This window comes from Theobroma cacao, unplaced genomic scaffold (genome assembly GCF_053813885.1).
Source record: "Theobroma cacao isolate CCN51 unplaced genomic scaffold, ASM5381388v1 tig013, whole genome shotgun sequence".
Taxonomy (NCBI): Eukaryota; Viridiplantae; Streptophyta; class Magnoliopsida; order Malvales; family Malvaceae; genus Theobroma; species Theobroma cacao.
The window spans coordinates 181,485-205,427 of NW_028291724.1; the positions used below are offsets into that span (position 1 = coordinate 181,485).

At 32.6% G+C, this 23,943-nt stretch overlaps 3 protein-coding genes and 2 pseudogenes across 4 annotated transcripts; 1 reads left to right on the forward strand and 4 right to left on the reverse strand.

Moving 5' to 3' along the window:
• Nucleotides 1-910: 910 nt before the first annotated feature.
• Nucleotides 911-5,422, reverse strand: LOC148760193 (uncharacterized). Of its 2 annotated transcripts, none has more exons than XM_088802813.1 (6): nt 5,267-5,422; nt 4,684-4,788; nt 3,640-3,725; nt 3,455-3,519; nt 2,646-2,728; nt 911-1,284 (listed from the first exon to the last, which is right to left on the reverse strand). In XM_088802813.1, exons 2-6 carry the CDS (start codon nt 4,762-4,764, stop codon nt 1,192-1,194), a joined length of 408 nt encoding a protein of 135 aa, XP_088658939.1. In that variant the 5' UTR covers nt 4,765-4,788; nt 5,267-5,422; the 3' UTR covers nt 911-1,191. The 2 variants fall into 2 exon arrangements, with proteins under 2 accessions (XP_088658939.1, XP_088658938.1); XM_088802812.1 differs by having other exon boundaries at nt 4,684-4,803.
• A 2,501-nt stretch (nt 5,423-7,923) lies between these two features.
• Nucleotides 7,924-10,292, reverse strand: LOC18602438 (GDSL esterase/lipase 7-like). Its single transcript, XM_007033817.3, has 5 exons — nt 9,971-10,292; nt 9,517-9,647; nt 9,016-9,252; nt 8,536-8,788; nt 7,924-8,141 (listed from the first exon to the last, which is right to left on the reverse strand). The coding sequence occupies exons 1-5, from the start codon at nt 10,290-10,292 to the stop codon at nt 7,924-7,926; spliced, it is 1,161 nt and encodes a 386-aa protein (XP_007033879.3).
• Nucleotides 10,293-11,421: 1,129 nt separating this feature from the next.
• Nucleotides 11,422-14,131, forward strand: LOC148760194 (pentatricopeptide repeat-containing protein At5g40410, mitochondrial-like; annotated as a pseudogene).
• Nucleotides 14,132-14,477: 346 nt separating this feature from the next.
• On the reverse strand, nt 14,478-16,923 carry LOC18602436 (GDSL esterase/lipase 7-like). The gene is made up of 5 exons (XM_018119080.1): nt 16,602-16,923; nt 15,968-16,098; nt 15,464-15,700; nt 14,980-15,232; nt 14,478-14,695 (listed from the first exon to the last, which is right to left on the reverse strand). Exons 1-5 carry the CDS (start codon nt 16,921-16,923, stop codon nt 14,478-14,480), a joined length of 1,161 nt encoding a protein of 386 aa, XP_017974569.1.
• A 4,185-nt stretch (nt 16,924-21,108) lies between these two features.
• On the reverse strand, nt 21,109-22,918 carry LOC18602435 (protein SHORT-ROOT pseudogene; annotated as a pseudogene).
• Between the last annotated feature and the right edge of the window lie 1,025 nt (nt 22,919-23,943).

A 23,943-nucleotide genomic window follows, 5' to 3' on the forward strand; every position in this document is an offset into this window, starting at 1 on the left:
TTTTTTATCACTTTCCACGTCCTCCTACTTCCCCACTGTTTATTAGGGAAAAAGTATGACCATGGAAAATTCTTAAAAGTCCAAAGTTTGGTGTCAAGTGGTACGATCATACCAAACTCTTCATTATCGCGACATCTCATGAGAGATATCAGGTTGAAATAGACACGAAACAAAGTGAATTTATAAATACAGGCTTTTCTTCACTTAAACTTAACATGAATATTTTTTCAAAATTGAAAGCATGGACTTAAATGAAAGAGCTACCAAGTCAAGTCATAAATGTTTTTGCTTCTTACTCACCAATGATGCTGAAAACCCAAGGCAAAACAAATCATTACATACACGATTTCTATCATATTAGCTGTAAGTCTATTTAATGAATTCACGAGTTAATAATAACAACATCAGACACAAAATGCATTTGATTGATTGAAAATGCCACTCACGGACCATTAAACTTGATGAATTTATCAAAACAGTATTGCATTGATGATCATTGTTATAGTTCTATCACATTATGGACAAGCACCATTTGGTTGTTGCTTATGATTCAGTCATTTACCTCCATGATCATTTGTTTCATGGATTTTTGGTTTCCAAGATTTTGTTTGTTTGATTTTTTCACTGAGAAGGCCAGAAAAAATGCACTTGCCATTGAGTTGGAGAGTATTATTGACAGTTGAGAAAGCCATGGGACAAGAACTGGCACCAATGATCATATGGAATGTCTAGAATATTCTAAAGTTACAAAAGAAATGTCAGGAAAATAAGTTATCTAAATGATGTGCGCTCTATCTGATTATGGTAATACATAGAAACTGTATAAAAGGTTTCTCCCTCATTAGAGTAGAGATAAGATTTGATCCTCGAAGGTGATCAAACCCTGGGGAAACAGATCAATGACCCTGAATTGCTAAATGCTCTCTGCTGTTTATCATTTGTTACCATTTCACACAAAACACTTTCGAATCATATTGTCATTTACTATTTGCAACGAATGCATGAACAAAGAAATCTAAAGAGCAAATAACAGAGTCAATAATTGTGTAAACACAAATTGCAATCGGAAAAAGCTTTCCTTTTCACCATACATGATTGAATTTTCCATGAGAAAGAGGTTAAAGTGTGTGTACACCCATGCAAAGCTCAATTGCGTAACATCTCAAGTTCTTCAGAAGAACGGATGACTGCTTATAGATATTTCCTTGCAAGGGCACGAACTTTTGTATCAAAATGTGATGATGTTATGCGGGAACCAGGCAAGTAGAGTGGATTAAGAAGAATCTGCCAATTACCAAAGATTTCAGGCAATGAAAAATCAGTCAATAGATCATGTCATTACATAAAAGGAAACAAATGAAGATGGTTCATCAAAAATTTCTAATGAAAAGTCCCTAAGACCAAATAATGGTATATGCAGGTTGAAGAACCCTTCCTCTGATTATGATACTTCTAATAGAAAAAATGCATTAAAATGAATAGATATAATGCAAAAGAAAGCTTTTTGAGCTATTGATCAAGACTGTACAAAAACAATAACTCAGCAGAAGTTGTAGTGATTTGGACCAACTTATAGACTCATACTTTCATAGCAACAAGTCCCCTCAAGAACAGTAACAAGAGTTAGAAAAGAGTAGTTTCATAGCATGATATGGGGATATTGACTACAAGCTTTCATTTACCACCGCTTTCTAAGGACTTAGTTGTCCACGAAAACAAAATTCTTGTGTTTGAGGTAGGTTCATGTTTTAAAAGGCCACAAGATCTTTGTTGCATAAAATCAGGTTCAGTATGTGTCCTTTAAGAGCAGCTTCAATTTTTCACATACTTATATTAAGTGGGTCATGTTCTCAAACTTGTCTACTTTGAAATGTTTAATACTTGTTCGACATGTTTACCTTAAGAAAAACAAAGAGTTGGAGCACTACAGCATAAGAGAGCCCAACAACAAGCAGACTACAAAATTCTGTACCAACTGTCACATTTTGATAAGCCCAAACTTATATAAATGAAAAGTTCTTTTTCTTTTTCTATAAAAAGGCCCTAACTTATTATCAAATTAAACCAGTCCTAGAACCAACTATAATTACCATCGTAATTCTTTTTTTCTCAAATCATTTTCAGTGCCCAACACCATCCCCTTTATTTTCTTTTAAACTACTCAGCCCTAGAACCAACTATCTCTCTCCCCCTCCCTTCCACAGTGACAAAAGGTGCTCAGTTGCCCTCCATGCTCACCAGAGATCTGCAGCCTCTACATGCTCTTGGTTTGCATAAATGCTCTACTTTATCAGTTCTGAAGCCTCTAAATGCAACACAAACTAGGACATACAAAATGACAAAAAACTTTGATTAATTTATTTTTCCAAATTAATCTAAAGCAGCTTCCAAATCTCACAGTAAATCTGCTTATCATGTTATTAGAGAATGTTCATAGAGAATAACTAGCAAACCTAGATTATTTATCTGACAGACTAACACATCCCAACAACTAAAGCATCACAGAGGAAAACAAGCATCACGTAGAAAAAAGAAGAAAAATTAACATACAAACCTAGTGGAATTTATCTGCCTGAATAAAGTGTTATCAAAGATTAATTGTCTGCGAAAAAGAGTTAACAGGAGAAGTTGGAAGCAGTAGTTACCTTTACGTAAAGCTCATGAACCTCTTGGAAAAAGCTCTTGATTCCATCATCATTACGAGAGTCATGAAGTAGCATAAATCGTGTATGTAAGATAAAGTCAAGGAAAGTCTTAAACTGGAACTAGTAACACAGATAACCAAAATATAAATGTCAGGGATATGCTACAGTCTCAAGCTTCCTAAATACTAAAACACGCAGCTGACAACAACAATGGACAAGGTAATGAAGATGACAGAAGAAGACGAGAACTTTACTGCTTTTTTCATTTACTAACTTCGGTAGTACAATGATAATAGAAATGTGAAGCTAATATATAGCTGCAACATGTCTAGTCTAACAACAGCATAAATAAACCAGAACACTAGATCAGGAACCCCTACAACCATATGATGGAGGACATTCTACGTGAATGACTCACGTTATAATAGTAAGACAATAATGTTTAAATGGCTCTGACATGGTGTCTGAGCAACATGCCCTCAATGGCTAACAAAGCATCCCCAAAGAAGTAGCAAATAATATCATGCCAAGACTGTTAATAGTGTCAACACCAGCCAAACGTTAAGATGGTCTAGATATTCAACTACAGAAGTACTTTCAAGGGTCTAGTTAAATACTGCATTTTAATACCAACAACCTACAATTTACCCATAGTTTACATGAGGACTTTCCTTTAAATGGCAGACCTTTTTTCCCTGAGTTTTGGTTCTACATAATTGTCAAATTATTGGATATTGGATGTTTGTTCAACATATTAGTTATATATTTATGTTATGACATTTATAAGTCAGTTCAGTATATATAGAGGATATGACCAGCTGTTACATAAACTGAGACCACCAAATCATTGAACCTGTCAATTGCTTTCAAGAACCTGCAACAGAAATGTAAATAAAAGGTATCAAGATATTTGGCAATGAAACAGATAGAACAAAAACGTGGAAATTTCTCCAGAATATGCTAAAATGGATGTATCAAGAAAAATATAACTCACATCGCACTAGTGGTCCATGCAAGGTCTTGAACAATATCCAGAGCCGCATGCAATATGAACTGATGCAGCTGAGCAGCATCTTCTCTCTGTATTGAACAATGCAGTCAGACAGACAGCAACAAGTAACAACAGCTTCTGACACCAAGCCAAAAAGCATACAAGCAGAGAGAGTATTGCATAAGGTAAAAACACTTAAATCTTATGAAATCCAATCACACCCCCTCCATATATACATAAAAAAAAGAAGGGCAGGGGAAGAAAAACAAAGGAAATACAAGTACAATGTGCTGTAAAGAAATACTTTCCAAATAAACCCCAATAATTAATTATGAACATCTGATGCATTATATATTTCAAAGCATACATGCAGAGGAATATTAAGCAAATCTGATGTTCAATTTTGAAAATTCTTTCTTTAGCAGATATGAGCATGTCTTCCTTTCACTATGTTTCATAGAAGAGAAAGGGGATGAAAGGAAAGTAGTGTTTCCTTTGTTTGGTATGAGGGAACTAGCAAGCAGGAAGGAAAAGGGTGGAATTGCACATTTCCCCTCCCTCCAAATCTAATCCTTTCAAAAATGGGAGGAATTGAAAACATTTGTTCAAATTAAGTTAATCATTCCATTTACAACTTTACTCCTACCCTCTTTCTTTCCCTCTAATTTCCATCATTCATACTATACACAAGAAAGGAAAAAAACGTTTCTTCCTCTCCATTTTTTTTTTCTTTCCTCACCTTTTTCCCTTCTCTCTGTTTTCCTCCCTACTGAACATACTGTCAGAATCATTGCGAAAGCATTACTCCTAGATAATCAAAAGTTCAAAACTACGAAATAGAACCCAAAAAAAGAAAGGTTAAAATGCACAAACAAGTACAACACAACAACTCTAGGCCACTGGGTACATCTTGCAAAGTGTAGAGAGATATAACCATGGCCAAACAGATACAAAATCCTGCATCATACTTTGCAATCTCCAGATATGTAAACATAAAATTTCATTATTAGGAAAAAATATGTAGAATGATGTGAACAAATATCATACTTTCGCAGCAGACCCAACTTCAGCTTCATATATTGGGATGTCATTCCTGCTCACAATGATAAAACAAGCCGTAGTTGCCATCCTAAAGATATGGCAAGATGAACTCTGGTTGATGGAATTCTAACGTCAGAAGAAGAAAAATTAAGAGTCATAGGACACAGAAGAAAGTGTAGTACATGCAGACTAGTGTGCCAAAGCACACACAAACAGCAATTGATTCAACAAAAAGGTCTATGTGGAGAGTTCCTGGGAAGGAGAATAAAAGAAGAGTTGCTGCCTCTAACTCTGTTCTTTAATTTCAAACCTAAATAAATAAATCTAAGTTGACACCAAATCCCTGACCTGAAATCTATGTCTCTCTCTATTCTGATCAAACAAGTAGTTAATTCTTTGCATTTCATCCTCCGCATTTGAAATTTCCTTGCTATGCGAGCAACCCAATATTCAGAAAGTTGAGAAATTCTCAAATATGAATCGGAATCTAGACAACCCAAAACTTAACTGAACCATATACATCATAAGCCAAAAAAAAAAAAAACAAGGAAAAAAAATGAAAATGGATAACTGGGCATTTGATGCAAACCTGAGATCAACAATTTAGCAGCAGTGGAAGTGTAGGAGCAAAGGGAAAAAACACGTCAGAGACTCCGATAGCAAATCAAGAAATTCGAAAACTCAAAACAGGAGACTTTCGACCAGACTCCACCGCGCACGGGACAACGTACGAGAAATTGGCTTTCGGCATTCGGCTACTCCCTGTCACTAGTGTCAAAGAACTGGGCTGTGGTGGCCCAGCATGTGGCCCATGTGGTTATGGCCGTTCTAAGCGGAATTCTTGGCTGTCATGGGCCATAACAATATGGCCTGTTAAATGAGCAGCGCTGGACCAACTTGGAACGGCCCACTTGATGCCTTTAACAATCCGCTTGTAGTGTTATTCAATTGTTTTTATATTAAAAAAATTATTATATACTTGTTGCCAATTTTTCAATACCATAAAATGATTATGCTACTATTTGCTATGGAAATTTAGCCACTTTGAGTTTTCGGCAGTATGCAAATTTAATTATGACATTTACCTAAGTGTGAAAGAAACATTGTAAATTTGAGATGAAAAATATAAAATATGTTACCTTTTAAATAAACAATTATATTTTTTATGTGTAAGGTATGGATTATCTGTTGTGTGGTTGTTAATTTAGTACTTGTTACATATATGATTTTATTATAGTATATTTTTTTATACATATTAATTGTCTTTTAAATCTTGTTATATACATTTTAAAATTAGAATCGAAATTTATTAAGATAAATTTTCAAAATTTTAAGTTTTAAGATTTACTTACGTGTAGTATCTAAAAAAAAAGTTGAATTATTTAAAAAATTAAATAAATTTTTATTTTTTACTACATTCAATACAATTATTATATTTTGTCGTTAATCAAAATGTCATTTATCTATTTATGTCACATATATTAACATATTATAGTGGATAATGACATGACATGTTTATAAGGTACAATAACATAACCACATGATATTTTCATCATTTACATTAACACTATGTGTAATGAGTGACATTCTGATTAAAAATAATTAGTTAATTATTAATCACAAAGATGAATTCAAAATTTTTTTTGAATAGTTTCATAACTAAAATAATAAAAATAATTAAAATTTTTTTTCCGTTCCAAGATCTACTGAGAAAGTACTTAGATTAAATTCAATACAACTTTTCTTAAAAGATTATTAGGTACCATCATTAGTAGAATTATATTGGTTTTGCCAGAACTTGACTCTTATTAGATAATTTCTTGTATTTTAAAATATCTTTTTATTTCTTTCAAAAAAAAATCTTTTCATAACTTATTTATCCAAAAACATGTTAAAAATTACTACTAATTTCTCGTTAACATAAATTAAAATATTAGAATTAAATAAAATATGATATTGCATAGCAAATTATCATATTTAACAACTAACAATTTGACAAATTTCTATTTATTAATTAAAATTAAGTATAAGTATCCACAAACCACATGAAGTTAAATACAAAGACCAAATAATCAAACAATATATCTACAAAATAAATAAAAAAATACTCATAATTTCAAGATATTATTTTCTATTAGAAAGATTCTATTTGGATCCCAAACTATCAATTTAATAAAAAATATATTTAGACATAAAATATTTAAAAACTTAATTTGAATTGAAAATTATTTACAATTGAACAATTGAAGCTTAGGTTTAAAAGAGTGAAAGACATAACTAAGGACCAAGAAAAAAAAAAATCACTGCTAGTCTCAAAAGTAAGATTTAAATTTTTAAAAAATAAATATTTTAATATTTATTTTTTTAAATAAAATCTTAAATTATAAAAAAATTTATCTTTCCAGTATTTAAATATTAATATATAAATAATTGTTTGATAAATTTACGTTAATTTGAAATCTTTGATAAGTTAACTATATAAAATTCCAAATAAATAGTATATTTAGTATAGATTTTTAAGAATTGAGTAATGTAATTTGACACTGCTTTTATAAAGTTGAGTCTGCCCAAAATTAATCATAATAACTTACTTGGTTTAAAATAAAAAATATCATTTTTTATGATTATATTAAAAAATATAATTTTTTTTTCAAAACATTCTTTTCTTGTTTTTCTTTGTTTCATTGTCTAACCGAAACATGCCGGCAATAGGTCGGGTGCGACCATCAAGAAAGGGCATTAGGGGAGAGGAAAGAGAAGAAATGAAAGAAATATATATTGAAAAGATAAAAAAAAAAAAAATTCATTTTTTACTTTTCCTTTTAAAAATTTATAACACGTGGCAGTTAAGTGGTATTTTTTTTGGCTATGTTTCACATTTATTTAAAAGCTATGTTGGTAGATTTGGTTTTCAGTATAATGGATTGAGTTTTTTGATATTCAAAATTAAAGTTTGCGTACCACATTAAACTTTTTATAGTATAAATATTACATTAATTATTTTCTTTAAATATAGGAGCAAAATAAGATATTATCTTTATGAACAAATAATACTACTACCATTCAGCTACCTTTAGTGCTGTTATGGAAAGAATAAAATATCCAATTCCTTTTTTTTTTTTTTTTCATTCAACTCTCTTTGGCAAATTTTTTATTGCTTACAAACAAATAGAAGCCATACTTCTATGTGGTTTTGTATGATATCGTCAAACCAATGACGTGCATAGTAGCCAAGTGTTCACATTATTAAGCTTGCATCAGCTGAATCAAATTGATGGGGGAGCAAACGGAGGAATCCTTCAACAGACGCCTGGCCCATAGGAAATGCATGCTTTCAGTGGGGTGGAATGGATCAAAGAATACACGACTCTTTCTATCTTCGCATGGTGCAACATTTTGGGCGCAAGGAAGAATCCTAGCCCCGTTCCTATCAACGCAACAAGAAGTGTTTACATCCTTAAATCCTGCACACAAAATTATACAAATAGAGTTTGTAAGCTATATCAAAACAATAAAAATCAAAGACATAGTTCTCGCTATTTGTGCTCAGTTTTCAAGGATTAGAGAGTTTGATCCAGCTTTATCTTCTTTTACTCAAATTCAGCTTAAAAAATAATCGAGTGGACTTAGCCCGATTCAATTAGCTTAAAGAATTTGATTTTAAAATTTAAGTAAAACTTAAATGTCACTTGAGTCGAGTATTATTACAAAATTCAAAGTCAACTCAAATCATTATTTCAACTTGGTTTGACAACGAATGAATTGAGCTTAAGTATTGTTAAGAATCAATATAAAATAGCTCTTAAAAGTAACTTAACTTATTTACATTTTTAATCATTTTAAATAATTTTTACTTACCATATAATGCAGGCGACACATATACATCTTGAAAAATTTTGTAAAGGTCTCCAAGAACGAACTTTGATCCCGAAAGAGTGGATTGCCACTTTGTTAACGAATTGGAAATGAGCTTATTGTATATAGATATACGCTCATTCACTTCTTCAACACATGATGTTGTGTGATTTTTTGTATTTATATTAAATGGTTGGCACCCTAACGGAGACACGTTGTTCACCAAAAATTTGCGAACACCAAGCTTATATAATCTCTGCATTGAAAACAAATTCACAAGTTTTACATGTGATTTAACATTATGATTCACATTTTAATAATAAAAAATAGTAAAGTATTCGACAATTTGATCATTTGGAAATACTCTTAAAAAAAATTCATAAAATTATTATGTTCATATTATTTGTGAGTAGTTGAATAATTAAAAATAAATAAAAAGAGCATTACTCTTTTAAGAATTTGATGAATACTTCAAAGATTTACCTGCAATTGCTGAAAAAGCTCTTCAACAAGTACTTCGGCATATTTATCTGGAGAGTTTTTCGATGTTGAAGTTTCATAGGTAAGCCCTAAGTCATTGCTCGCAGTATGGATGAAAAAAACAGACTTGGAGAGGTATTCAGTGAAACTTTCTGTGCTGCTAAATGAACTCTTCAAATCCTTCAAGGTTGTGTTCTCAAACAAGTCTACTTGTTGGAAGAAGTTGAGCACATTCATATGCTGTGTGGTGTAGGAAAATTTGCAAAATGCTATAAGTTAGTGAACTTATCAAGTGAATATAGGAAAATTTGATACTTATTATACGTATATGGTTAATTTTCACCTAGTAAAAACATTTTAATTGAATTTGAGTACTTTATCTCAAATTTTCTTAAACCTATTATAATTGATAGAATCATATTGTCAAGACTAAAATTAAATTCAATTTTAACAAGATGAATAAAATCATCTATAAAATTATATTAATGTAGCAAGGTATTTTACCATAGAGCGTCCATTTTCAGAAAGAATCCCAGAGGAACCAGAGGCATAGTTCACGCCAGTCCGAGTTGTTTTCTTGTCTGCCTCAGACATACCCAAAATTGGTGGTGGGTATTGAAAACCACCCACTGTAGCTGCATTATTAAATATATAAAACAATTTAGTTAATATTACATTTCACGTTCAAAGTTTTTGCTAGAGTGGATATTTATATAATAAATAATGGAGGTTTATTAGAAAATGGATTCTCACCCAATAAATCATTGCTCAGATTAAAAAAAAAAATGCAAGATATGAAGTCAGAAGGAATGAAGAATTCTCTATGCTAGGGTGCATGTTTAAAGAATAAAATTTTAGAAACTTATTCCCAAAACATGAGATAATATGATATTATGTTAAACTAAGTACTAATATATATTGAAAATAATAGTAAATGGTGTTAAAGTTTTTGTCATACCAATGAAATCTACTACGATTCTACCATTGGTGGCACGACCAGTAGGTTTTCCATCAAAATCAATTCCAAATGGTAGATAATTTGCTACAGCAGAATGGGGCAAGAAATTGTTGTTCCCATCGTCCACGTAGGAGTCTCCAAATACGTAAAGAGCTGGCAAATCAATTTTGATATCCCCAAGGGACAGATATTGCAAAAGAGACTGTTGGTTAATGTTGAATGGTGGTACTTCAAGAACATCTCCAACACCAAACGAGAATAGTTGTAATAAATGAAAGAAGATGAAAACACAAACAGAGATAGGGCGACCAAGCTTAGCCATGATTATAGCTCAAAAGTATGTAAAGAAACAACTTTCCCACTTTGCTATATTGAAATGATAGGTTGATTTGAATTTTGTGTAGAATTATGTGATTTCTTTGTTGATATTTATATGAAGTTTTTCTAGTGTTTTGTTATAAATTCCAACTAGATTAATGTATAAATTTGGAACTTGACAGCATCTTGAATGTCGGTTAATTATGAGCTGGAAGTGTTAAAGAAGTATAAAATATTTTAACAAATTAAATTAGCGTATTACTATTTGTCAATATGCTTTTTGTTATGATGAAATGGATATCAACTAATACCGTTATTTCTTTCAACTATTTTAATTCTAAATTTTTAGATAATTAAAAATGGTAAACGTAATAAATTGTTTTTTTAACTTCTTAGTCTTCCAACTAAAATCTCTAAAATTAATGCACAACACATGGGTTGCCATAGTTGGGCAATCATGGAATTAAATATATTCTGAAGTTAAATATTGTGTTATGATATAGAAAATGAGCTTTTGTCATATTAAAACAGTGAGAATTTATGTCACTTTTACACTCCAATTCAAAAAAAGATTATAGCATAAAGATTGTTAGACTTGAGCAATACAGGGGTATTTGAAATATGTCATAAAATTGAACTTAGGATTATAAATAGGACAAAGATATAGCTTGAGTACAAAGTTATATTTCCTCTCTTATACATCATCTTTATACAAAATAAAATTTTCAATCTTGTTCGGCCTGATTAGGTTGGTGATTGATCGGATTGGGCCATTAGGTGCAGGGAGTCGAGAGAGGAGAGGAAGGAGAAGGGAGTTATGGAAGGAAAGAATTTTTATTTAATTTTTTTTTGTTTTTCGTTTTTTCAAAAAGTTAAAATTTATTTGTTAAAAATTTTACTTTTATTATTTTTTTAAAAAAATGTATAACGTATGGTAATCATTTATGTCTTACATAATATTACTTACGTTGCTTTATTCTACTGTCATTTTCTATTATTTTTATCATTTACTAATCTTGGGTTTAAACCTTAGCATATAGAAATTGTTCCAACCGGTTCCTTATGGAGCCCAACTAGTTGACCTTTGTCTTCTATCCTAAACATCAAGATTGCACTAATGTTGTAAATAAATTTTACGCCTTCCTTTGACTTCAATAAGCTCAAAGAAGTGCCCACTTTATCTCGTCAACCTAAGGATCACAAACTCAACAAACAATGGTCACTTCGCGGACACCCTCAACATCTACTCTCCAATGTTACACAACTCTAATGTTCATGGAAACAGCTTTACTTTCCCATTACTCTTCAAGGCATGCGCAGCCCTCACTTCTCTTCGTGACGGCACAAAGCTCCACGCCCAGGTGCTTCAACTTGGTTTCATACACGACATCTTCGTACAAACATCTCTTCTCCTCATGTGCTCTAAACGCTTTGATTTAGTCTCTGCTCGCAATGTGCTCGACGAAATGCTTTCGAGAAATGTTATTTCTTGGAACTCTATGATTTCTGTTTATTGTCGTGGTTTCCGTGTAACGAAAGCAATAAAGTTGTTGAAAGTAATGTGGGTTCTTAGTTTTGAACTAAGTGCTTCCACCTGCTTGCGCCAATCTTTAACTAGGCTTATTAATGCACTGTTGCGTATTTAAACTTGGATTGCTACCATGTGAGGTTCCTTTAGCGAATTCGCTGATGAATGTGTATGTTAAATTTGGTTTTATCGATGGAGCTCGTTCCGTTTTTGATACTATGGATGAAAGATCGATCCTTTCATGGACTACTATTTTTGGTGGCTATGAAAATGTTGGGAATGTTGGGGAAGCATTCAATCTCTTTAGTAGAATGAGAAAAGTGGGGGGTGTTAGTTAGGATATGGTGCTGTTCGTTAAGATCATTGCAGGTTGTGTACAAGCAGGGAATTTGCCATTAGCATCATCAATTCATTCTTTTGTTTTGAAATGTGTATATGATGGATAACTTGGTTCTTAACATGTATGCAAAATGCGGTGACATTGGCTCTGCTCGAAGAGTATTTGCAATGGTAGATAAGAAATGTATTTGCTTGTGGACATCCATTATTGCTGCATATACTCAGTTTGGTTACCCTGCTAAAGCATTGGATTTATTCAAGAGGTTATGCAGAACCGGGCTCAACCCAAATGAAGCAACCTTTGCCACTATATACTCTCTGCCTGTGCTGATTTGGGATCACCAAGTTTGGGGAAGGAGATAGAGCATTATGTGAAACCAAATGGTTTTGCATCAAATCAGCAGGTCCAGACCTCATCGATTCACATGGACTGCAAATGTGGAATTGTGGAGAAGGTAGAAGAAGTATTTGCAGAAGTTTTACATAAGGACTTAGGTGTTTGGAGTTCAATGATAAATGGTTATGCAATTCATGGCTTGGGAAATGAGGCTTTGAACCTATTTCATCAGATGCAAATAACTGAAACTTTCAGCCTAGATCATGTTGTTTTCACAAGCATATTATTGGCTTGCAGTCATTCGGGGTTGGTGGAGGATGGATTCAAGTATTTCAAAGACATGAAAAGGGTTTACAGAATAGAACCTAGTATAGAGCATTATACTTGCATGGTCGATCTTCTTGGTAGAGCTGGTCACTTTGACTTGGCCCTGAAAACCATCCAAGAGATTCCTGTGCAGGTACAAGCTCAAGTATGGGCTCGATTGCTTAGTGCATGCAGGAAATATTGCAATGTTGATCTTGGAGAATATATAGCCAGGAAGTTGTTAGATTTGAATCCTGGAAACACCAGTAATCATGTTTTGATGTCTAATTTATATACATCTGGGGGTAAGTGGAAGGAAGCAACTATAACAAGAAGCATGTTGAGGAATAGAGGATTGATTAAAGAACCTGGTTGGAGCCAGGTTCAGATCATGTTTTTGTTGCTGGAGATAGATCACATAATTGGTCTGCTGATATCTATAAAAGGTTGGATGAGTTTAACATTAAACTTAAGGAAGCTGGGTGCATTGCCGAAATAGATATGGTGTTTCATGACTTGGAAAACGAAGAAAAAGAGGAGGCTCTGGAGGTTCATATTGAAAGATTGGCTGTAGCGTGGGGACCAATCAGCACTGACGTGGGAACCACTCTAACAATCATAAAGAACCTTTAAACTTGTGGTGATTATCACTGTTTTTGAAGTTTACCTCCAAGGTTAGAGGCAGGCATCTTATTGTAAGAGATGGTCAACGCTTCCACCATTTTCAGTCTGGCTCCTGTTCATGCAAGGATTTCTGGTGATTTTACTTCACTTTTGCTGTTTGAAACTATCTACTATTGTCACAAAAAGATCATGTTCTTTTTTGCTCAGAGGGCATCAAGCTATTCAGTGGACATGCATTGACTATGTAGGGATGGCTCATTTATAGTCATTTGGTCTTAAAGGGAAAAAAATTTAAGCATCATGAATTTCTGTGTAAGTATTTATGCATTATAACCTGTCCAATTACGGGTATTGCTCTTCCAAAATTAAATCTGCATAGCTTATATGTTACTCTTGCACTTTGGTTTGGCTGACGTCCAACTTCTAATAATTAGGTTTTGGTTCTTACGGTGTTGCTGTGTAAAGATCTCAGAAGCCCCCCTTTAGGTGCAAATTTAGAATATAGGCCTTTAGTATTGCAACAGAGACTTTTGTTAATGTTTAATGTTTGTACTCCATAACCAAATGAGAACGATCGAAAATGAAAGAAGATGGAAACACGAACATATATGAAGCAACTTATTTATGATTAGCTTAAATTACAATAGGAAAAGGACTCCCTATTTGATATTGAAATTATATTGGAATTATATGTTATGGTTTATATGAATTTAGGGGATATTTTTGCTAAGTTTTTCTAGTCTCTTTTATAGATTCCAATTGGATTGTTTAAATTGTTGCAAACGACCATTTTGCCAGTAGATACGATATGATGGGGAGATGGTAATATATCAACTGTAAAATATATACATCTTTCAAGAAATATTTTGATATGGAGAAGAAACATGTTGAAAAAAGAGGTATAATACGAACTATACAAATGATGGGGACTCAAAAAATCAACTGTAATAAGAACAACTTCAATAGTTGTTGGCATGCATAATTGGTTGCATCTTTATGGTTTTGGATGATATCATGAAACCAATGCCATGCGTAGTAATCAAGTGTTCACATAATTAAGCTTGCATCAACTGAATCAAATTGATGGGGGAGCAAACAGAGGAATCCTTCAACAGACGCCTGGCCCATAGGAAATGCATGCTTTCACTGGGGTGGAATGGATCAAAGAATACACGACCCTGTCTATCTTCGCATGGTGCAGCATTTGGAGCGCAAGCTTGAATCCTAGTCCCGTTACTATCAAAGCAACAAGAAGTGTTTACATCTTTAAATCCTGCATACAAAATAATACAAATAGAGTTTGTAAGCTATATCAAAAAAATAAAAATCTAAGACAGTTTTTGTTATTTGTGCTAAGTTTTAGGATTCAAATAAACCTTAAAATGCCACTTGAGTTGATTATTATCACAAAATTTGATCTCGACTCAAATCATTATTTGAACTTGGTTCGATAATGAATAAATTGAGCTTAAGATTTTTAAGAATTAATATGGAATAGCTTTGAAAAGTAATTTCACTCATTTATATTTTTTGTCACTTCAAATATTTTTAACTTACCGTATGATGCAGGCGATGCATAGACGTCTTGAAAAATCTTGTAAAGATCTCCAACAATGAACTTAGATCCCGAAAGAGTGGATTGTAACTTTGTTAGTGAATTGGAAAGAAGTTTGTTGTATATAGATATACGCTCATTCACTTCTTCAACACATGATGTTGTGTGATTTTTTGCATTTATGTTAAATGGTTGGCACCCTAATGGAGACACGTTGTTCACCAAAAATTTACGTGCACCAAGCTTATACAATCTCTGCATTCAAAGCAAACTCACAAGTGTTACATGTGGATTCACATTGTTATTGAAATTTGGCTAATAAAAAAAAAAGTAAAGTATCTGACCATATGATTATCTAGAGATACTCATAGAAAAAGTATTCATAAAATTGTTATATTCATGCTATTTTTGAGTAGTTTAACAATTAAAAATTGAATAAACGAGAACTATTCTTTTAAGAATTTGATGATTATTTTTAAAATTTACCTGCAGCTGCTTAGAAAGCTCTTCAACGAGCAATTCAGCATATTTATCTGGAGAGTATTTCGGCGTTGCAGTTTCATAGGTAAGCCCTAAGTCATTGCTCGCAATATGGATAAAAAAAACAGACTTGGAGAGGTATTTAGTGAAACTTTCTTTGCTACTAAATGAACTCTTCAAATCCTTCAAGGTTGCGTTCTCAAACAAGTCTACTTGTTGGAAGAAGTTGAGCACATTCATTTTCTACATAGAGTTGGAAAATTTGCAAAATGCTATATAGTTAGTGAACTCATCAAGTGAATATAGGATGATTTGATAATTACCACAAGTATATGGTTAATTGTCACCTAGCAAAAACATTTTAATTGAATTTGAGTATTTTTTATCATAAATTTTCTTAAACCTTTATAATTGATAGAATCATGTTGTCAAGATTAAAATTAAATGCAATTTTAACAAGATTGATAAAATCATCTATAAAAAAAATATTAATATTTCAACGTATTTTACCAAAAAACGTCCATTTTCCGAAAGAATCTCAGAAGAACCAGAAGCATAGTTCAAGCCAGTTCGAGTTGTTTTTCTGTCTGCCTCCGACATACTCAAAATTGGGGGTGGGTATTGAAAACCAGCCAGTGTAGCTGCATTATTAAATATAGAAAAAAAGTTATTTATGATATATATGTTACATTGCACATCGAAAGTTTTTGTTAAATGGGATATTTATATAATAAAGAATGGAGGTTTATTAGAAAATGGATTATTACCCAATAAACTGTTGGTCAGATTAAAAGAAATGCAAGATATGAAGTCAGAACGAATTAAGAATTCTCTAGGATAGGGTGCATGTTTAAAGAATAAAATTTTAAAAAATTGTTTTCAAAATATTGAAATGATCAAAGTAATTAACTACATTAAGTTTGTGTATCTTTGTTGAAATGGTAATTAAGTTGAAAGTACATATCTAATAAAAATAATATGAAACATATGAGTATATGGCTCATTGTGATTGGTACTCAATCTCTTTATTAGAAAGAATAAGGTTCAAATCCTCTCATTTTTCCAATTAAAAAAAGAAAATAGAATGACTATGTATTAAAATATATTGAAATAATAGTAAATGGTGTTAAAGTTTTTGTCATGCCAACGAAATCTACTACGGTTCTACCATTGGTGGCACGACCAGTAGGTTTTCCGTCAAAATCAATTCCAAATGGTAGATAATTTGCTACAGCAGAATGGGGCAAAAAATTGTTGTTCCCATTGTCCACGTAGGAGTCTCCAAATACGTAAAGAGCTGGCAAATCAATTTTGATATCCCCAAGGTACAGATATTGCAAAAGAGACTGTTGGTTAATGTTGAACGTTGGTACTTCAAGAACATCTCCAACACCATATGAGAATAGTTGCAATAAATGAAAGAAGACGAAAACACAAACAGAGATAGGGCAACCAAGCTTAGCCATGATTATAGCTCATAACTATGAAAAGAAACAACTTTCCCACTTTACTATATGTTTGAATGATAGGTTAATTTGGATTTTGTGTAGAATTATGTGATTTCTTTGTTGATATTTATATTAAGTTTTTCTAGTGTTTTGTTATAAATTCCAACTAAATTAATGTATAAATTTTGATCATGATTGAATATGGGTTAGTTATGATCTGGAAGTACTAAAGAAGTATAACATGTTTTAACAAACTAAATTATAGTACTACTATTTGTTAATAAGCTTTCGTTGCGATGAATTGGATATCAACTAATCCCGTTATTATTTTTAATAATTTTACTGCTAAATTTTAAGATAGTTAAAAAGGGTAAATATAGCAATTTTTGTCTTGTAACAAATTTGCAAATCAAAGTATTAATCATCAAAACAGTTATACAAAATATTTCTGAAGTTAAGTCTTGTCTTTTGGCATAGAAAATGAGCTTGTGTCATATTAAAGAGTAAGAATTTGTATGACTTTTACACTCCCACCCAAAAAAAAAAAAAAATCATATAGTTTATCAGGTTTAAGCAATAGAAAACAATTTGATGTATAGCACCCTTTTATAGGATACTAAAAAGGTAATATTCTCTGTGTTCTACTTCATTATACAAAATTAAATGTACACTTTCTAAAATAATAGAAAATATAATGCAAGAGATTTTTCGTATATTTTTCATTTTTACTCTTTAAAAATTACCCAAAGGGTAACTTTAAAGAAATCTATAATAAGATGCTAAGAGGTAAGACGGTAGAAATAGTTGGCTTTTGTTTCTACAATATAACAATAAATTATTTTAGAGTTAAATCCATAAAAAATATATGTTGTTAACTTATGTAAAACACATTTCTTGTATGATAAAGTAGTAATTCAAACTGGGCTAAGCTTGTGAGCTTGGGCAGGCCCCAGACCTATGGACAACTTTACATCAATACTCAAATATATAAAAAAACAAGGATAAAACTAATGGTTATAAATAAACTTAAACTTTTAAGAAATCAATGCAATATTAAATCACTTATACCTAAGTCAAACTGAATATATTATGATATAATTTGAAAATGACAAGACACCATATATAGTTCCTCTACTTTTGATAGGATAAATCAAAAGGTTTTCTCTTCTTTTCTCTCTCTTTTTTTTTTTTTGTTCAAATTTCTCTTCTCTCCTTTGATATAGATGTCGGCCTCTTAGGCGTATTTGAAATAGACTTATCTCCTTGGCATTGACTTGTTATCCCTCACAAAGTCTTCAATCATTTGCAAACTTTTGTGTGAAGAAGAAGGTAATATTGCAAAAAAAAAGAAAAAAAAGAAATCCATAATTGGCGAAATGATGAGCGAAGTATCATAGAAATGATGAACAGCGAAGGTCTTATCTAAATCTAGAAAAGTTGTTTTCCACTACTTAATGTTGGACTAAAGTGAGAACACCAGAATGGTAACTAAAGGCAAATATGCTGTTCAAGTCACTAGACACAAAGGCAAACATGGGATTTGGTTGGTATTCTTATGTTTGCCACCAAGGTCTCTTCTTGGCCCCCTCCTTTTTCTTTATGTCAATTTTTTTCCCCTTTATGTGATATACTCATCATCTTTATACAAGCACTTCTCTGGTTTAACATTAATTTCCAATAGGTTAATATTGAATTAATTTGTTGATTGCAAAACTTTGGGTATATAATCTTCATAATAATTCAATGGTTTAAATTTATTAACATCAAGTTTAATAAATTATCATCAATTATCTAAACTTTCCAATTCATCAATTATCATTGTTCGCATGTTTTTTTCTCTCCATCTGTTAAGTTTTTTTTTTCTAAAAAACAATTAATACATTTTAATACCAATGTAATTTTATAATCAATATTTTTATACACATTAAGATATGTATATTTGTATAAATATATATACACGTTTATATAACGTATATGTATTTAAGAAATAGGATATATAGATGGATAGATGGAGGGTTTGCTCTCCATTTGTCTTTGAAAAACCATCCAACCTATATCATAAGGGACAGGCGATGGCAAAAACATGTTGGGATGAGGATTTTTCCTATTGTTAATACAACGAAGAGAGGAAAGTGGAAATAATTTATATCTGAATATTTGGCTTCATTGCGTGTACATATTAAAGAGTTGGGTTTCAATTTCTTCCCATAGAAAGAAAGTACAGTTGAAAAACTTAGCCTAATGGCTTGGTGTACCATGTACGTTACCAATTAAGAAATGGGATAGGTGGGAATAATTAATTGTTTATCAATTGAATTGAAAACTGATAATTAAGTGCAGGTTGATATTATTGGGTAGCGGTGCAGGCTTAATCACACAAGCTGATTCTTTTTGATCTTCTGAAACGCCACAAGCTGAATGGATTCGACTCAAAAGAATATACTCAAAATCAACTTGCTTATTCTCAACTTGACCTTTCCTTATCAATAATTTGAACAGTAAAATGACTCAACTTTGAGAGTGTTTTAATATTCGAGCTCAAACTTTGTCGACTTTTTTTTGTCTTTTAAGCATATTTAGAGTGAAATTCAACTATAACATATAAACCAAAGTCTCAAATTGCCATTGAGTTTGAGCTTGAGGTTGTTTTTTTTTTTTTTTAATATTATTGTTATAAATCTACAGCTAGATTGCATTCTATTAGAGTACCCTAGCCATGTAAACATATATAAGAAGCTAGAAATATTTTTCCCCGCCTAATTTGGTAAGTTATTTTGAATGAAATAATTAATGATATAAAACCTAAAATTTAGGAGTAATTAATTAATTGCATCATAAGTCATGATTATTCCATAATGTTTCATTTTCATTCTTGACTTAAAAACTAATTTTTTTCGTTCAACACTTTTTAATTTATTTTAAATCCATCTATTCATTAACATGTCATTAAAAAATGGATAAAATTTTTCATGTTGTGCTCGGAGGGTATAAATTTTGTTTGTATTCTAATGATGATTATGCTTATGATCATCTGAAACTGATATATTATATTTATGATTATTTAAAATAGATATAAATATATACATAAAAATATTATGCTAATGATCACTCAAACCTATATCCGTACAATAATTCATTCAAATTGTTATTATGTTATAATACATAAACATATTATGTTTATGCAAAGTGATAACATTTTATTATTCCTTTTAACACTTTTATCACAATTTTTTATCCCACTTGATATGGTAATTGGCAAAAGTTTATTGCTTTTGAATATGCATTTACTAATTGCTTGACTTTCTTATAAATTGATAAATTTTACATTTAAATTTATCTAACAAATCTGTCAAATCTAATAAGATAAGAAAAAATTATGGCAAAAATATATTAAGGGCAAAGTAACATTACCCAACAAAAGAGGCATATTCTAAAGCGCAAAAACTGACTAATAAACAGCCCAAAAACAAGATGTTAATCATTCCTGCCAAAAGCATTAAGAATATATGTTTTTCAATAATCAGCTTTCAATTCTCACTTTATGTGGATTTTCTTTAACTTTATACTTTGTTCATTTTGGTGATTAACCAATTGTTGGTTTTCTTCTCTTCAATGTGCTAATTCGATATTGATATGATGATGGCTATATTTGATTGTGATTATAATATACATATTTCTCATTTCAAAAAATTTTGTACACTGAAGTCTGATAAATTTCTTTCATGTAACAATATTCCATAATAGAACTTCAAAATTTTCTTTTGATTTCCTTGATTTGCAGCCAACTTCAATTACATGATTAGTTAATGCTAAAGAATTGCTCAGCCTTATATAAGGTCTAGTAATTCCTAGGTTTAAATACCATGTAAAAGAATACATTACCCTTAATCTCGAAACAGTAATTCTCATTTTTCTTCTTTGGGCTTCCCCCCCACCCTGTCTCTCCCCAAAAGAGGGAGAAAGGGAGTAGGATGAGAATGAGATTGGCATGCAACAAATGCTAAATCTATATGTGCAATGGGTGTGGAGATGGGGATGATAGAAATAGTCCATAAAAGCCCTCTATATAAGAAAGAAATTGGGATGATATAGATATGGTTCATATTAATTTCACCTATTAAGATATATATGGAAGTTATTTTTTTCTTGCAAAATCTGAGAAGAAAGGGATGAAGAGGAAGGAAATACAGGGAGCAATCCAAATTGGAATTGGAAGTAGTACTGGGGATATGTCATAGAGTTGACAGAGGCACAAATGCAAACACCTTCAAACAAGAATAATGATCTAAAGCAGAAAAAGAAACATCACAAACTCCAAAGCATAAAGCTGAAGAAGAAAAGTCGACATAAGATAAAATACAAGCATGCATATATGAATGAGAAGAAGATATATAAGAAAAGTGAACTCCATCTGCATGTTTTCATTGCTTCCAAACTCGTGCATAAATGCAGCGCAAAAGGCTTCACTTTTTCAGAACATGTGGAATCCATGGTTGCTAATTTGGCCCAATTTCTAGGGTTTCCATGCTGATGCCCATACTACGGCTTCATCTTTCCATGTTAAGTAAAGTCCTGTTTCATCTTGGTGTGGTTGTGCAAGCGCCCATCCGGCTCTGTACCTTTTTAGCAATGCCTTGACATCATCGACGACGTCGTCGCTGAATCCAACCGGTGAAAAAGCCTCCTTGAGCCTGTCAGACCATTGGCTCCCTTTCTCCCTTCTCTCACACTCTCCTGCAGTACTATCTTCCCCTTCGTCACAAGCCAAAACCCTAACTATGCTCCTTGAACACTCCCTCTCCAGCATCAGCTTCTCATTGCTGGTTGGGGCAAAGCTCTCCTCAAGCATCTCGAAGTACAATGTATAAAATCTTAGGCATTCTTCGAAGCACGTGACAAAGTCATATCGGGTGCTTGAAAAATCTGCTTCTTCCTCGACAACCGTCACGACTTTAGGCCCAAGGGATTGGAACATCTGGATCACGGCTCCTCTTTCCTCCACTGCAACTCTTCTCAAGGCCCCGATGCAATTCACCGCGACGGCTTCATCCTCAAGAACACCGAGTGCCTCCTTTGTGAGTTCGCCCAAGTGATTCGGCCCACTTATTACATTAAACTCGAAAGGCACACCCATTAACCTAGCAAACTTCTCCATTCTCTGGCGTATTTCCTTCATGACCGACCTTACAATATTAGCTGTAACCACGACAGTGAGCTTTAAGTGTGGTGTCTCATCGTTTCTCGTGGCCAAAGCTTCTAGCAAAGTAGGCCATTGAGTGCAAAGGGTATTGCTTATATCGATGATGTGAAGTTTGGCCTCCCCATCTAAGGCCTCCAAAATTGCACCATTCGCAGCTACATGACCAAAAGTAGTCCATGGACTTACCTCTTGGAACTTAAGGATTAACTTCCTAGCTGAATCAAAGGAGTGGCTCTTTTCCGCTACCGAAGTTAGGGTTCTGTAGCATCGTTGCCCCGATTCGGTGGCCTTGCAAAAGAGTGCCTGCAAGAAATAAGATGCTAGTTTCTGGTCACAGTCTCCATAAGGGGAAGCGAGCTCGTTTAACATCCACAGAAGGTGATGGATTTTGGTAGAATCCTTGTCGGAGATGGCTCTAGCGCATTCCCTTAGGAGCCTTGAGGCCCATTTGTTACCCGTGGCACAAGGCTCGCCGGAGTCTGATGAACGGCTGGTTGATGTGTGGCTATTTTGGGGCTGAATACTGTTGGTGTTGTGCATGTCTACCGCTACTGACCATTGCTCTGCTGCTTGGACGGGAAGAGTTGTGCGCCCGCTCCTCCTTTTTGAGTGAAGAGAGTAATTATGTCCATCAATTGGGGAGGCCCCCTTTGACTCCTTAGGCACCTTTGCAGAACTCAATTTCATTTGAGTTCACAAATGGCCATGTACAAAAGCTATGTTTTAGAATGCCCTTATTATTATATTTGGTGGTCATTGTCCTACTATTTTATTACTATTTCTTTGTATTTGCTTGAGTATCATATAAAATATTAATATTTCAAGGTATATATAATATCTTTTTGGAGTTAAGCTGTAGTTATAAGCAAGTATATGCTTCTTCTATGCAACTTCCACTACAAATTTTAATCTCCTCTCTCTTTATATATATACGAAACAGAGTGAGTTATTAGTAATAAAATAATGTCAAATATTCTTGTGGCTTCTAGTGTTTGTTTCTTATTGTTTTAATAAACTATACATGGCATGATTGGCAGAAATGCAAAGAAATAATGTTCTACATAACACACAACTATTTAGCTATGTCTAAAATTAATTTATACTGTTTTATAAGAACAAAACATTTAAAACAAGGTTCCAAGACCCACAGTGGGGTCAAACTAAGAAGGACAAGTATCTATTGGTTCTGAAAGAAAAAAAAAATTGCATTAATTTAGCTGAATTAATAAGCCATGGGGTCTTGTTTCCGGAGACAAGAGTTTCTCCAATTCAAGCAATCTTGTTTCTGGTTAGTCCATTATGTATCAAAACAATCCTCACAGAGCGGGGCATTGTAACGTTTTCTTCAACATAGAAATATACACACTATATATATCTATATATATGTATGTATGTATGTGTAGGATGACGAGTCCTACTTAGGTATCCCGGACGTCTAAATTGCCTATGACATGAGTAATTAAATAAGGTAATTGAAATAATTAGATTAAGATTTCTGACTAATTACAAACTTGACTATACCTAGAACTAGGTAGAGATGTTTTACTTCTTTGGCAATTAATCTCCATTGATATGGTTTTTGGCCATTGTCACCGGTGGTATCATAGAATTTCAATGCATCCAGGGTTTGCATATGTATTCGATCAAGTTGATGTCATCATAGTTATTAACATTTGGGGTGGTTTGAAAGGAATAAAACATTTATTCTCAGAAATATAATATGTCCACGGAATCCCTATTTCCCCATAGGAACTGCACGATGCTAAAAGGAAGCTAACAAACAACATATTTTCTTTTGCTAATACGAACAAGGAGGTGATGGTAAATGCTATAGTATA

Coding starts and splice junctions, on each gene's coding strand:
- LOC148760193 (XM_088802813.1), bottom strand. CDS start 4,764: ATGGCAACTACGGCTTGTTTTATCATTGTGAGCAGGAATGACATCCCA. Junction 3,726..4,683: donor AAGTTGGGTCTGCTGCGAAA/GTATGATATTTG, acceptor TGTTCAATACAG/AGAGAAGATGCTGCTCAGCT. Junction 2,729..3,454: donor TTATGTAACAGCTGGTCATA/TCCTCTATATAT, acceptor TTATCTTACATA/CACGATTTATGCTACTTCAT.
- LOC18602438 (XM_007033817.3), bottom strand. CDS start 10,292: ATGGCTAAGCTTGGTCGCCCTATCTCTGTTTGTGTTTTCATCTTCTTT. Junction 9,648..9,970: donor AATCGTAGTAGATTTCATTG/GTATGACAAAAA, acceptor TTAATAATGCAG/CTACAGTGGGTGGTTTTCAA. Junction 8,789..9,015: donor AGCTTTTTCAGCAATTGCAG/GTAAATCTTTGA, acceptor TTTTCAATGCAG/AGATTATATAAGCTTGGTGT.
- LOC18602436 (XM_018119080.1), bottom strand. CDS start 16,923: ATGGCTAAGCTTGGTTGCCCTATCTCTGTTTGTGTTTTCGTCTTCTTT. Junction 16,099..16,601: donor AACCGTAGTAGATTTCGTTG/GCATGACAAAAA, acceptor TTAATAATGCAG/CTACACTGGCTGGTTTTCAA. Junction 15,701..15,967: donor CGGAAAATGGACGTTTTTTG/GTAAAATACGTT, acceptor AACTCTATGTAG/AAAATGAATGTGCTCAACTT.